The following is a 15,511-nucleotide window of genomic DNA, read 5'->3' on the forward strand; positions in this document are numbered from 1 at the left end:
CCGTACTCCAGGAGATTGACGAGGCCAGGGATTTGGGAGTGTTGGTGGATAGGGAGTTGAAGTTTAGGGGGAACACCGCAAAAGTGGCTAAATCAGCTCATCATATCACTTGGTTGCTGAAAAATACTTTTTGATGGTTTCTTCTTGATGGGGAGGAGGTGGACATGATCCAGAGAGAGTGACCAAGATGATAGCAGGTCTATGAAATGAACCTTATGAGAACAGGTTGAAGATTTGTGGGTTGCAGAAATTGGTTGATAGGCAGGAAAGGGGTGATATGATTGAGACATTCAAATTACTGAAGGGTTTCTATAAGATTAATTCAGAAGATATTTTTGAGAATAGGACTGGTGGTGGGAGGACTAGGGACCATACATGGAAGCTGGGCAAGAGTGTGGTTAGCAAGGGTGTTAGAGCTAGGTTTTTTACTTGGAGAGTAATGAATGAGTGAAATAAGCTGCCAGAGTCTGTTGTGGGTGCCATGACTGTGAATGAGTTCAAGGCGAGGTGTGATAGATACTTTGTGAATGTCGAATAGTTGTTCTTGACATGATGTTAGGGCCTCCCTCGATGAGTCTATCGACTCACTGGAGTTGCCCGTAATAATAATAATAATAATAATAATAATAATAATATCTTTCATCCTACTAAAAGCTATCAAACCTAGCTATATCCTTTTCTTTTATTTTTTCTAATTGTTTATCTTTAATTTTTATAATTTGTCTCAGATAAATGTATGAATCAATCCTCTTCACTTCTTTATCTTTCAGTATAATTCTGTTTGGTGTTAAATTTTCATTCATCGTTACTTTCATTTTGTTTATCTTCAACTCAATTTGAGTTAATTCTCCACGAGAACTATATCATCAGTAAAACAGAGATGAGTTAGAATTTTTCCATTAATTTTAAATCCTCCATTCTTCCATTCAATTCATGGAAAATTACTATAAGACAGATATAAAGAGTTTGGGAGATATTGTATCTCCCTTACGTATTCCTCTATTTACTGGATAATTTTCACTTTTCTTATACAATGTAATTATTATTATTATTTGACACCTCCAGACGGTCCAGGAACTCATCGAGGGAGGATACTTGCTCTCTCGATGAGTCTCTCGATTCAAACCCGCAGCCTTTTGGCTGGAAAGGGGATACGCTATCCACTTGACCAACCAAGCCAGCTAATTACATTACATTAATTAATTACATTAATTACATACATTATATTATATATGCCTTTCAAAGTTTCTATGTATATTTCTTCTATTTCCTGTTTTAACAGTGATTCTAGGATAGCTGAAGTTTTGCTAAAAGTTCCCATTGCATTTTATTTAATTCTATCAATATGATCAAATCTTTTGCATTTGAGATATCTCCAAGTCAGTTGAGAAAAAGTCACATGCACAATCATATTTGGTTAGCTGTGAGGATGTTGCAGTAGCGAGATATTTTGTTTGGGCAAAATCTTGCAGTCCAAGTTGTGTGTTGACTCACAAGAGCAGTATCACTATGAAGTTTCCACATGTCAAATATTATTTCTGCAGGATGAAAAGCCAAACGGCTATATATTATATATTATATTATAATATGTTATAATATAATATAGTGGCACACCTTTCTGGCATTCGTATAGCGAAGGTATGTAAGTTCTTTTCACTTAAACTTTGATATCATCTAGGTCTAGCTACTCACTGATGAGACCTCAAAAAAGGTTGAAACCGGTCTGGGTAGTGACCTCTCCTCATAATGTAAAGCAGTATTACATCTCCTTTGGAGCTGTGTGTTTTTACATTATGAGAAAATATCAAGAATAGTGAGGGAGCTTGCTCCACCTTGGTGTGGTACTACCAAGTGGTCACTTACGCTTGGATTCGCCGATAGTTCGTCGGCATGAAACGCTTAGATTGTAGTTTTCGATCTTAGAGTTTCGCATACTGGCTGAAAAACAATAAGGGATTTTTATCCCCTTAATTTATTATTTCTGCAGATTTTTTTCCCCCTGATGTAGTGCACAGAGATCTTCAAATACAAATGTTGGTTAATGGACTGCCTTTTTCAAACATGGTTCATAGCACACAATGCCTTTATGATAAATAAAAACAATCTTTGTTTAGTTTTTCTATGCACCTGATGTATTCTTTAAAATGGCAAAACCACTTAAAAATTTTTGCATAGCTCACTCTGTGTTATTTACATTAATCTCTAGGTTTCAGTTGTTGTTGGCATAAATGCAATGCATATATACAGTGTGTGTGTGGAGGGGGTGTATCAATTCCACATATGAGATGTTGCAGAACCTATAACATTAGTGCTTGATGGGTAGATAGAGATTAATAGGGTGGAGACTGATATGATAAAATCAGTCTCAGTGCATAGGGATCGAAAGATTATAGATATGGCTAAAATAATAACTGCACTTGTTCATGAAATTAGGGTGGTCAATTAAAATATGACTGATGGTTAGTCTGACAGAACTTGCATACAGGCATACTATCATATCTCTCTCTCTTTCAACAAGAAGGAGTGCATCAGACAACTATGCTCTAGGCAGAGACAAACAAAAATAATGTCCTCTGTTCAAACCATACACTGACTAGACTGCAATAATTTAATTTCATGTTTAATTTGTCAGAGCTAATTATTAATCTCTCTATTTCAAGATAAGTGCTACTGGGATAACAGTTTGTGTCTGATTATCTGCCAGTAATCAGTGTATGATACATGCAGATGGTGAATTCTTGAGAAAAGAGTTGACCTAGCTGCAGTACCTGCAACCTCATTTTCCCTCGATCTTAACATGGCTTGGAGCCCAACAGAAGCACATCTAAGCATAGCTTCCATAATTGAGAGAGAACATTTTGGATTTGAGAGAGCCATGGGTGTTTCTGTAGCTGCAGAGCTTTATTGACTGAAGAGAACTTTGTGAGTTTGAATATATTATGCACATTTGGTAATGATGCAGTCCGATGTATTTTAATACAAGCTCAGCTGTAAAGGCGTTACACTCTAGTGGGATTTGTGAAGATATGATACTGTCTGGAAAGGCAGCAGAAAATCCCACTAGGTCTTCCAATTTTGAACTGTCTATATATAGGTACAAAACAGAGCATTCCCTTCTGTGCGCTTGAAAGAGCTGTTGGTAGACAATGGGAGAGGTGGAATATTTTGGTAGCTTACAGAAAAAAAAACTCCATGGTGATATGTCTGAATGCCATGATAGTAGTGTATTTAGTAATGACTATGCTATGTAGTCTACACCAATATCTTGAGCTTGTAAGAGAGCTTTTGTTCACAAACGAAGGAGTTTTATGGCAGTGCTGCCGAGTGCTGTACAGATTCTTCCATTATGGACAAAAAATAGTTGGCCATGTCAGGTGGTCTGGCAAGGATTTTATTTTCACTGCATATAACAGAGACAGCTGTTCATGTCAAAGTGACAAAGGTAGTTTATTTGCATCAACAGACAAACAGACTAGGAATACGTGAAGTTTGAAATGCTCCAATTATAATTCTGATGGTTCGATGGTAAAGAGGGTCTTAGCTTGCAAGATACTCTCCCTGGCAGAAGAACAGACTGAGGACCTGTAATCAAGTTTTAATCTTATCAATACAAATGGAACAATAACATCTGTCAGTACCCCAAGAGGTTGAAGATACTATGTGAAGATGTTCATTGCTTTGTGACATCTATCTCATAACTGCCTTATGTGAGGGAGGAAGGTAAGTTTATTTGTCAAACATGACCCCAAGAACTTGGCTTCTGGTGCAACTGGGATTAAAATTTGTTCTAGAGTTCTGTCTTCTGCTGGGAAAATCTGAACCTATTTGCAAGTGCCTATTTTGAGAGATGGTCAATGGTTTGCTGCAGCTGTATTTCTATGACCCTCATATTCATGAACAGAAGATGGTAAAGTCAACCACATAGTGAGCATTACTTACTGTTGGGGAAAGTTCTTCTATTATCGAATTGACTTTGATTGTTGCAAAAAGCATGACACTTAAAACTGAATCCTGTGGGACTTACTCTTCTTGGGTACATGGTTGGGAGAGAGAGAGAGTGGTTCTCACTTGGACTTGGAATATTTAGTTAGATAAAAAGTTCTTGATAAAAAAAGAGAGAGATTCCCTCTTGAAATTTTGTAGGTCTTTCAATATTCCAAATTTTCTAGCAGTGTGGTATGCTTGTTCCATATTAAAGAAAATCAATAGTAGATGCTTTAAAAAAGGCATCTCTAATGGATGCCTCTTGTGAACTAGATGATCAGTAGTAGATTTATATTTTTGGAAGCCAGATTGTGTTCTGGAAAAAAAGTTGTTTCCTTCCAGAAACCCTAAAAGACAAAAGTTTGTCAGTATCTGAAAATATACTCTCACAGAAAATTTGTTGTTTTTATGCTTTGCTTTTTTGAGAAAGGGGAGATAAGAGGATATTTCTGAAGTTTTAACAAAAGTTGCTCCAGGGTGTTGGCAGTTGCTGTTAGATTGGCAATTCAACAACAGAGAGCTGCTGCTCTTTGTTTTTGGGATTTTTTTCCAGACTTGTTTAACAGGTGCCCCATCTGTGAGAGTGATCATTATTGAATGAACATTAAAAATTTGATAGTAGTTGAATTTAATTGCCTGGCGTGTGAATAATTTCCTGCTTAATGGAGGCCGAAGTGGCTTGAAAAGTGTTAAGTCTCTGAAACAGGGTTTCTTGATTATCTAACCTATGACCCACCTATGGTACTAATACATCAGCATTAGTAATATGATTTCAGTGCAAAGCTACAAAAATAAAAATAATAAAATAAAAATTTACCAATCTTTCATGGGTAGGATTCACATTAAAAAATATAAAAATCATTATTATTATGGGTTACTCCATGAAGACTCATTGAGAAATGCCCTAAACATCATGTCAAGCATTATCCAACATTTGCACAGTATCTATCATAATTTGCTTTGAACTCATTCACAGTCATGGTACCCACAACAGACTCTGGCAACCTATTCCACTCATTCACTACTTTCCAAGTAAAAAAAAAAACTAGTACTAACACCCTTGCTAACTACACTCTTACTCAGTTTCCAAGGATGGCCCCTAGTTCTCACACCACCACCACTTATTCTGAATATTTTCAGAATAAGTCTGGATTTTTACAAATGATTTTGTAAAACCCTTCAGTAAATTGTATGTCTCAATCATATCACCCCTTTTCTGCCTGCCAACCAGTTTCCATAACCTACAAATCTTGAACCTGTTCTCGTAAGGTTCATCCCATAGACTTGTTACCATCTTGCTCACTTGTCTCTGGATTCTCTATACTTCTTACTCATTGCCAAGAAACCCAAGTGACCAGATCTGTCCAGTAATCAAGATGGGATGCTATCAAGGCTTGATAAAGAAGAATAACCTGTTTATCTCTGCTCATCTTCAGTCACCAAGTGACCTGATAAGCTGCGTTAGTCACTTTTGCAATGTGCCCTCTAAACTTCAACTCCCTACACCAACACTTCCAAATCTCTAGCTTTGTCAATTTCCTGGAGCACAGTTACATCAAAAAGTGGTATACAGCTGGTAATCTTTTCACCCCAAAATGCATAACTTTACACTTTGCCACATTAAACTGACATCCATTCTCCTTTGCCCAGTCTACCAATCTATCCAAATCATTCGGCAAAATTTTTACATCATCTGTATTAACTATTGCTCTACCCAACTTTGCATCATCAGCAAACAACTGAACAGTTCCTCTCAAATTCTTTCCTATAAACAAATTAAACAGTAGCAGTCCAAGAGCAGAACCCTGTGGCATGCCACTAGTTGCAGGCCTTCTGTTGGACTCAATGCCTGAATAAATTACTCTCTGATATTTCTCCATCAACCACTATCCTATCCATCTCATTAACCCTATATCCATCCCCACGTGCTACAGTTTACTGATTAGAAAGTGGTATCCTGTCGAAGGCCTTTGCAAAGTCCAGCAGTATAACTGTAAGTCCATTACCTTTATCCAACTCAGCTGTCACTGTGATATAAAATGTGAGCAAGTTATTGAAGCATAACCTACCTTTCACAAAACTACGTTGCCCCCATCCTATTTCTGTCTATCCATTCCTGTATTTTGCTCTTGATACTTCTCAAGTACCTTGACAACAACTCCTGGTATGTTGATTGGTCGGTAATTTGCTACATCAGTCTTGGAGCCTCCTTTATGCAATGGAACTATTTTCTCCTCTTTCAGCCCCCCCCCAGACTAATCCAGAGCTGAGATTTAGATTAAACAATGTGGTGAAGGATACTGAAAATTCCTTAGCACCTTAATATAAAACTCAAGCTGGTATACCATCTAATCCCATAACTGTATTCACATTAAGGTTCTGTAATAGCAATGGAGGTGCATAGCAATGCACCTCCATTTCATCTACCTCAGTTCCCATATGTCTTTGTCTCTCTTGTTAGCGCAATATCTCCACCTGGATGATATACTCTTGTAAAGTGTTCACTTAGTAATTCTACTATTTCAACTGATTCAGTTGCCTCCTTACCACTGGCATTCATTAAAATCAATCTAAAATTCTTTCTTTTACTTGAAGCATATCGAAATAACTATTTGAGATTATCTTTGGCCTACACTGCTAGTTTCTTTTTATACTCTGCTTTTTTCCTTTCTTACCACAATGGTCACCTTTCTCCTTGAATTCCCTCCACAATTTTTTCTTTTTTTGCAACTCCAGTTTAATAATGATATTCATCCATTTAACTCCCACTTAATTTACCCTCCTAACTCTAGGTATGCAGTCTAACATTACTTCCCTCAAAAATTCCTCTATCACTTCTCGTATACTATCAACATTCAGCCCCTTCAGTTTTACATGCCATGGCACTGATCCAAGCAATCCAAGAGATCACACAAGAAGGTGATGTATGGAGGAGCAGAGTCCAGGATGAGGCAGGTGAACAGTGGTGTGCCTCAGGGCTCTGTGCTTGGGCCATTATTGTTTAATTTGTACATAAATGATATAGGAAATGGCTTAAAGGGAGATATTTAGTTGTGTGCTGATGATGCAAAGTTGGGTAGCACAATAAAACATCAAGCTGATGTTGAGACTTTGCAGGATGATTTAAATAAGCTGGAAAAATGGGCAAAAGGAAATGGATGTCAGTTCAATGTGGAAAAATGTAAAGTTATGCATTTTGGGATTAAAAGATTACCAGCTGTGTACTACATTGATGGAACGGTACTCCAAGAGATTGATAAGGCTAGGGACTTAGGGGTGTTGTTAGACAGGGAGATGAAGTTCAGGGGACACATTGTTAAGCTGTCCAAGATTGCACATAAGATTACTTGGTTACTGAGGAACACACTAACATCCAGAGATAAAGATGTTATTATTCTCCTTTATAAAGCATTGATACTTCCACTTTTGGATTACTGTACTCAGGTCTGGTCACCTGGATTCCTTGGAGATGAGGAGGTTGTGGAAAGGGTTCAAAGGAGAGTGACTAAGTTGGTGAGGCTGAGAGCTTGTGGATTGCAGAGATTGGTTGATAGGCAGAAAAGAGGGGATATGATAGAAACATTTAAATTATTAAAAGGTTTTTATAAGATTGATGCAGGGGAAATGTTTCAGCTGTATGATAGTGATGGAAGAACAAGAGGTCATCACTGGAAATTAAGGAAAAGTGTGGTTAACAAGGGTGTGAGAACGAGGTTATTTGCCTGGAGGGTGGTGAATGAGAGGAATGCACTGCCTGACTCAGCTGTGAGTTCTTCGTCTGTAAATGAATTCAAGAACAGATATGATAGATATTGTTTTGATAGTTTGGGTCTCCCGCGATGAGTCTACTGACTCCCTGGAGATACCCGTAATAATAATAATAATCTCCTATGCTTGTCATACTTACCAGCCCTGTAATTCTGTATATGCCCCTTCTAACTGAAAATTCTCCACATTTAGCCATCTCCCAGGTCAAGACCATATGATCACTCTCACCATATGAAGGCAATATGGTCATATTGGTTATGGTCAAATTCTCAGATGCAATGTCTCAAGGGTGACAAGAGATCTGGGGGTGATGATTGATAGAAAACTGAAATTCAGGGAGCATATTGCAGAGGTGAAGGTAACCAAGGATTGCTGCAATACTGAGAAGGATGCTGACTTGCAGAGATAAGAGTTATCATTCCATTGTATAAGACCCTGATCAGACCACACTTACACTATTGTTCTCAAATTTGGTCCCCAGGATTTGAAGGGGATAAATTAACTGTAGAAAGCAGAAGTGGATAACAAAGATGGTTTCAGGACTGTACAATATCAGTTATGAGGATCAACTGAGGGAATATGGACTGCAGAGTTTGGTGAATACAAGAAGGAGAGGTGATATGATCGACTTTTAAAGTTTGAGAGGCAGTTACAAGGTAGACATTGGAGAGTTCTTTCACTTGGTGGAACGGTGAGAAGGAGCGATGACAAGGGACCATTCCTGGAAGTTACGAAAGGAAGCTGTGAGCAAGAGGGTGAGGAATGGTTTCTTTATGTGGAGGGTGGTTGAACCGTGAATGCATTGCCTGAGAGTGGTTAGAGTAAAAACGGTCAATGAGTTCAAGGAGTGTTATGATAAATTTTGTGATATGGTATAATAAACTAAAAATGACCTCCCACGATGAGTCTTTTGACTCCATGGAGGCCTGGATAATAATAATAATAATTACTAGATCGAGCACTCTCAAATCCCTAATATTTTCCATCACATGCTTTCTCAGGTAATTATTCCTTAGTAACTGCATAAATTCCATTTCCTTCCACCAATGTATCCTCTGTCTGGGGGTAAGGGATAATTTTCTTTACAGGGAATTATTCCAGGGTAAAGATATGCGCAATACATCTCTATTACAGAGACCTAGCCTCTTCTTTACCAAGACTGCACTGCGTGGCGAAGAGTCACATCCCTCCCGAGGTGCCCGTTTTCACAGAATAGTGCGGATCTAGACTGGAAAGTCTAAAAATATTCCAGAGGAAGGCAATGGCAAACCACCTATGTACCTTGCCAAGAACAATCCATGAACATGCCAAAAATGAGAAAGTACGATATGGTGATGGATGGTAAGGCCCCCAGGCCTGAAGGCATCCAACATGCAACTGGGGAAGAACAGAGGGCTTCCACAAGTAGAACCAGTTTTTATGATGCATCCAGGTCAAACCCCGAAGGAAGCTTGGTCACAGATGTTGCTGGTTGGAAAAGGGAGGCTCCCTGTTTCACAAGAAACCACAGGATGAGAAATTGGAATGTTAGAAGTATGAACCAAGGTAAACTGGAAATAATAAAGATGGAAATGGAGCACAAGAAGCTGGATATATTGGGAATAAGTGAACTTAGATGGACAGGAATGGGCCATTTTCAGTCAGGGGACTATATGGTGTATTACTCAGGACATAAGACAAGTCGTAAAAATGGAGTATCTTTCTTACTCAGGAAAAAGATGGCTAGGTATATAGTAGGTTATAATCCAGTGAGTGACAGAATCATTTCATTTCACATTTCACATTGGATGTCCACTCAGAGTGAGTGGACATCCAATGAATATGACCGTCATTCAGGTTTATGCACCTATTACAGAGGCATCAGAAGAAGACATTGAAGAATTTTATGGCAAGTTACAAGAAGTGATAGATGCAGCATCAAAGCGAGATTTATGGCTACTTATTGGAGATTGGAATGCAAAAGTGGGAGAGACTGAGGAACAAGGAATAAAGGTTGTTTTGGTTTAGGTATTCGTAACTGCAGGGAAGAGACTAGTTGAGTTTTGTGCAGAGAATTCTTTGTTTGTTGCTAACACCTGCTTTAAACAGCACAAAAGAAGATTATACACATGGGTATCACCTGATGGACAACACAGAAATCAAATTGACTATATACTTGGACAAAGAAGATGGAGAAGTGCAATTCAGTCTGTCAAGACTTTTCCAGGTGCAGACTGTGGAACAGACCATGAGTTATTAGTGGCTAGGATACATGTAAAACTATGGAAATTGAAAACATCACAAACATCTATCAGATATGATCTTGGAAACATACCATCTGAAACAATATTAGCATACAGAACAGATTCAACACACTCAATTTGTGTGAAAGAAAACTATATGAACTATGGGAAGAGATTAAAGCTATAATAAAAACAGAAGCAAAGAAGACTATCCCAACAGTCTGTAAGAAGGAGTCCAAATGGCTGTCAGAAGATGCCATCAAAACTGCTCAGGAAAGGAGGAAAATGAAGGCCACCGGAAATTTTCAGGAAGTACAGCATTTGAATGCAGAGTTTCAATGATAAGCCAAAAGAGACAAGGAAAAATACTTTAGCCAGGAATGCCAACAAATAGAATACCAAAACAAGAAAGGAAAAACAAGAGATCTTTTCAAAAAGATCAGAGAACTAACAGGAAAGTTTAGTGCCAAGGTGACAATATTGAAAAGTAAACACAAAGGATATCTTACAGAAGCTGCAGACATCAAAGAAAGATAGGAAGAGTATACAGAAGACCTTTACAGAAAGGACTCCAAAATTACTGAGAAATTTGAAGAGCAGAATTATACACAGGAACCAGTACCAGTGGAGAGTGAAGTGAGGTGGGCACTGCAACAGATATCCAGTAAGAAAGCACCAGGAGGAGATGGAATACCCATTGAGCTGCTCAAAGCCCTGGGACAAGAGGCAGTTAAAATTTTAACAGCTCTATGTCAGCAAATTTGGATCACAACTATATGGCCTAGGGAATGGGAAAAAAATCAGTTTATATTGAAGAAAGGCAATGCAAGAGAGAGTGCAAAAATTACAGAACTATAGCATTGATTTCTCATGCAAGTAAAGTCTTACTTAAGATCATTCAGAAAAAGACTGGAACCATTCATGAAGAGAGAAATGCCAGATGAACAGGCAGGATTTCGAAAAGGCACAGGAACAAGAGATCAAATTGCCAATGTAAGATGGATAACAGAAAGAGCACAGGAATATCACAAGAATGTCTACCTTTGTTTCCTTGACTATAGCAAGGCTTTTGACTCTGTAGATCATGTGAAACTGTGGAATGTGTTAAGAACAAAGGAGTCCCAGAGCATTTCATTATCCTTCTGAGGAATCTTTATTATGAACAAGAAGCTACTGTCCGAACAGATCTTGGAAAAACTGAGTATTTCACAATAGGTAAAGTGGTACGACAAGGATGTATTTTATCTCCATACCTGTTTAGCTTGTACAGCAAATACGTTTTAAGAATGGCAGGGCTGGAGGAGTCTTCAGTTGGAATTAAAATTGGTGGAAAAAATATTAATAATTTCAGGTATGCAGATGATACTACCTTACTAGCAGAATGTAAAGAAGATTTGAAGGAGCTTATTATGAAAGTTAAAAAAGTGTTAAGTATGGTCTTAAACTTAACCTCAAAAAGAGAAAAGTTATGGCAACATGTGAACTTAATGAGTCTGAAGTAGATGGGGAGAAAATGGAAGCAGTTAACAATTTTGTGTTCCTAGGATCCTGAATTGATAAAGATGGTTATTGCACTGAAGAAGTTAGAAGATTATTACTCGGAAAAAAAGCAATGACAAATTTAAGCAAGATCTTTAAAGATAAAGATATTAGCCTCACAACAAAAATCAGAATCGTGAAAGCAATGGTATTCCTGTGGTGCTATATAGATGTGAAAGTTGGACCCTGAGAAAGAGTGAAAGAAGGAAGATAGATGCATTAGAATTATGGGTTTGGAGACTTACTAAGAATACCATGGACTGCAAAGCAAACCAGTGATAGGCAGAATAAAGCCAGATTGCTCCCTTGAAGTTATGATCATCAAGCAAAAATTGTCATACTTTGGACATATTATGTGAGCAAATGACAGTTTGGAGAAATGATGATGCTTGCTAAAGTTGATGGAAGCAGGAGAAGAGGAAGACCAAGAATTAGATGGGTGGATGGAGTTAAAGAAGCAAATGGAGTGTGCTTGGAGGTTCTGAAAGACATGGTCAGGGAGAGATGGAGAGTGTATGTTCGTGGAGCCGCCAGGAGTCAGAAATGACTCGATGAATCATAACACAACACACGTGTATCCTCTCCTCCTTCCAATCTATTCTCCCATATTTGAACTCCCCGATAATAATTACCTGCCCTCCACTCACTGAGATTATTTGCTGATGCATACTATCCCCATCGTCTTTTCCATCCCCTGGGCTATAGAAGCATCTAACTGTATATTTTGTTCTTCTGGCCTCTATCTCACATTTGATAGCTTCAAATGTGCTCTTTTCACATGCCTGCAGTTGAACTTCTACTCTCTTTGGTTGCAGTTCATCAGTTATCGTTAATAACACTCCCCACCCTCCATTCTTTTCTCTCTATCCACCATGAACACACTATATCCTTCACATTCTATCCCACTAACCATATCATCTTCTGTCAGCTATGTCTCACTAATGCCAATAACTTTTGGCCAGGATTAACTAACCAATGCCAAAAATTACCCCCTCCCCCCCTTGTTCCAAATGCGCCTGGCATTAGTGTACATAAAGTGCAATAGTCTCTTAGGTCCAGTGCTTGAATTGGCACACAAGATTTGCCCCTTAAATTTATCTTCTCTCTCTCTCTCTCTCTGTCAAGCCCTCATTTCTCTTATCTCGCACTTCACAAAGAAGTGCAATAGAACTGATAATATACAAAATGAATGGGATGGACAACACTGAATAAATAAAATAAAACATGGAATAATAAAATACTTCAACATAAGTAAAATCAGATTGTACCCAAGTATTATTCAACCCAATAGTAAGTAATCTATGACAGTGAAACATGAAAATCAACAGGAAAAAAAAAAAGATACTTATGGCATTTGGAATGAAATACCGTTCAATCAAAATTTGTCTTTAATTATAAAGCAAATAACTAATTAAGAAGTAAATTAACTTCATATTATAACAGACAAAGTTGCAAAAAAGTAACTCCAATGGTATGGACATGTTCAATGTTCAGTTGAACATTGGACAGTTGAACTTCTACTCTCTTTGGCTGCAGTTCATCAGTTATCATTAATAACACTCCCCACCCTCCATTCTTTTCTCTCTATCCACCATGAACACACTATATCCATCACATTCTATTCCACTAACCATATCATCTTCTGTCAGCTATGTCTCACTAATGCCAATAACTTTTGACCAGGATGAACTAACCAATGCCAAAAATTACCCTTGTTCCAAATGCGCCTGGCATTAATGTACATAAAGTGCAATAGTCTCTTAGGTCCAATGCTTGAATTGGCACACAAGACTTGCCCCTTAAATTTATCTTCTCTCTTAGTCAAGCCCTCATTTCTCTTATCTCGCACTTCACAATGAAGTGCAATAGAACTGATAATATAAAAAATGAATGGGATGGACAACACCGAATAAATAAAATAAAACATAGAATAATAAAATACTTCAACATAAGTAAAATCAGATTGTACCCAAGTATTATTCAACCCAATAGTAAGTAATCTATGACAGTGAAACATGAAAATCAACAGGAAAAAAAAAAAAGATACTTATGGCATTTGGAATGAAATACCGTTCAATCAAAATTTGTCTTTAATTATAAAGCAAATAACTAATTAAGAAGTAAATTAATTTCATATTATAACAGACAAAGTTGCAAAAAAGTAACTCCAATGGTATGGACATGTTCAATGTTCACTTGAAAGGTATCCACCGCACTTAATGGAAGAATTCTAGGTATATGAGCAGGGAGGGGGATGGTAAAAAACAAGAAGCTAGATTATTGATTAATGCATAAGATGAGACTTACCTCATTTTTTTTCCGAACTGCAGATTTGCTTTTCCTTACTTTTCCATGATTCTGCACAAAATGAAAATTAGTATTAAAGTATTGTTAGATTTAAGCTTCACAAATTCAATGAATTCCATAAAAATGCAAATTCTTTATTTTCTTATCAAAATGAAGGAAATGTAATAGAAAGTAATCTTAAAAAATTATTAAATCATTATTGTTTCAGGTAAACCACACTGCCAGATGCAAAACATGTAGAAAAGTGTCAATTCAAGACAAGAACTGCATGTGTAGATAAGGCCATGCCTCATTGCATTCCTTAATTCAAGTTTAATAGCAAATATCGGCAGATTTTTAAACTGCATCACATTTTGTGAGGTCTTCAAATCAGAAACAATATGCATTAAGTTATATGTGAAACCAGATAGCAACACCTGATGATAAACATTAAATTATGCAAATAGTATTTCAGGATGATGATGATGCTATGAGCCCTGCAGGAGTTATTGAGTGGTTTCATTGTTTTGAAGATGAAAAAGACATACAGATAAGCATTTGTTAAAAGATGAGATATATTCTAGACACAAGAGTGGTATATAAGAGAGAGAAAAAGATTAGACAAAAAATGTCTTACTAGCATGAAAGGTTTTTTTTCACCATGAATTCAAGAGGACCTAGGAAAGCGAAGAAAAGATCTCTAAAATGGGTTTGAATAGTCACTTGCTTTACTAAAACTAGATTATTCATATAAATCATTGAAGTGTTTCATCCCTTTTATATTAATAGCATACAGGGGTGGCCAGAGTTTTTGCAGCAAGAGTCCTAGTTACCTACCAGAAATTGTTAAGAGCCACAAATTTACTTTTTTGGAACATTTTTAAGGGCAACATCAAAAGCTTCCTTACTATCAATGCCATGAGTACTATCTTTTAATGCTATTAAATCTAATAATTCTTCTCACGTCACTCCGTCCTCAAGAACGAATCGAATAAAAATTGCTAATTGTGGTTGGTCTGTAATGTCAGTTGATTCTTTTGTATCTTTTAATGTATCTTTTTAAATTTTCTGACAAGGTAGTAAAAATATAACTACATTACCGAACAGCAATGTAGTTAATTGAAAAATTAAATTAAAAACAATAGAAAATCAAGGAAAATTATAAATATTTTTTTTTTGTTGGTTGAGCCACAATAAAACTTAAGAAGAGCTGCAGTTTGCCCACCGTGGGTATTTAACGTGAAGAAAGTAGATGTAACACATTCCCAATTAATACAAGTTTCCAACTGTTGATGTACAGTTTGTATAATATCTTTTAAAATTAGGCATTTTACATATCATGGACACTCATCACATAGGCTGATTATCGAAGAGAAGTCATACATTGTTTTGTAGTCAGTAATATTACAATATCAATGATGACTTCTTCAATGATGACTCCTGGCAAGATCTATGCAAGTATACTTGAGAAACGGTTGAGAAGAATTGTGGAAGAAAAGCTTGGTGAAGAACAAGCTGGATTCAGGCCAAATAGAGGCTGTCAGGATCAGATCTTCACTTTACGACAAATAGTCGAGAAAGCATGGGAATATAACAAAGATCTGTATTTAAGTTTTGTCGATTTGGAAAAGGCATATGATAAGGTGCCAAGAGAGAAGCTATTCAATACGCTGCAGTTATATGGTGTCAATGGGGCATTATATCAAGCAATA

At 37.1% G+C, this 15,511-nt stretch overlaps 1 protein-coding gene across 4 annotated transcripts in view; it reads right to left on the reverse strand.

Annotated features, from left to right (window-relative positions):
* Orc5 (origin recognition complex subunit 5) overlaps positions 1-15,511 on the reverse strand; it is a 183,402-nt gene that overhangs the window by 24,954 nt on the left and 142,937 nt on the right. For all 4 annotated transcript variants that reach the window (XM_090413801.1, XM_090413802.1, XM_090413800.1 and 1 more), the window contains one exon: positions 13,821-13,871. In XM_090413801.1, coding sequence (XP_090269927.1) covers positions 13,821-13,871 — 51 coding nt within the window. The remainder of the gene's footprint in view (positions 1-13,820; positions 13,872-15,511) is intronic.

Source organism: Typopeltis vanoorti, chromosome 24 (assembly GCF_054136105.1).
Source record: "Typopeltis vanoorti isolate ZY-2024b chromosome 24, IOZ_Tvanoo_1.0, whole genome shotgun sequence".
In the NCBI taxonomy this organism is placed as follows: Eukaryota; Metazoa; Arthropoda; class Arachnida; order Uropygi; family Thelyphonidae; genus Typopeltis; species Typopeltis vanoorti.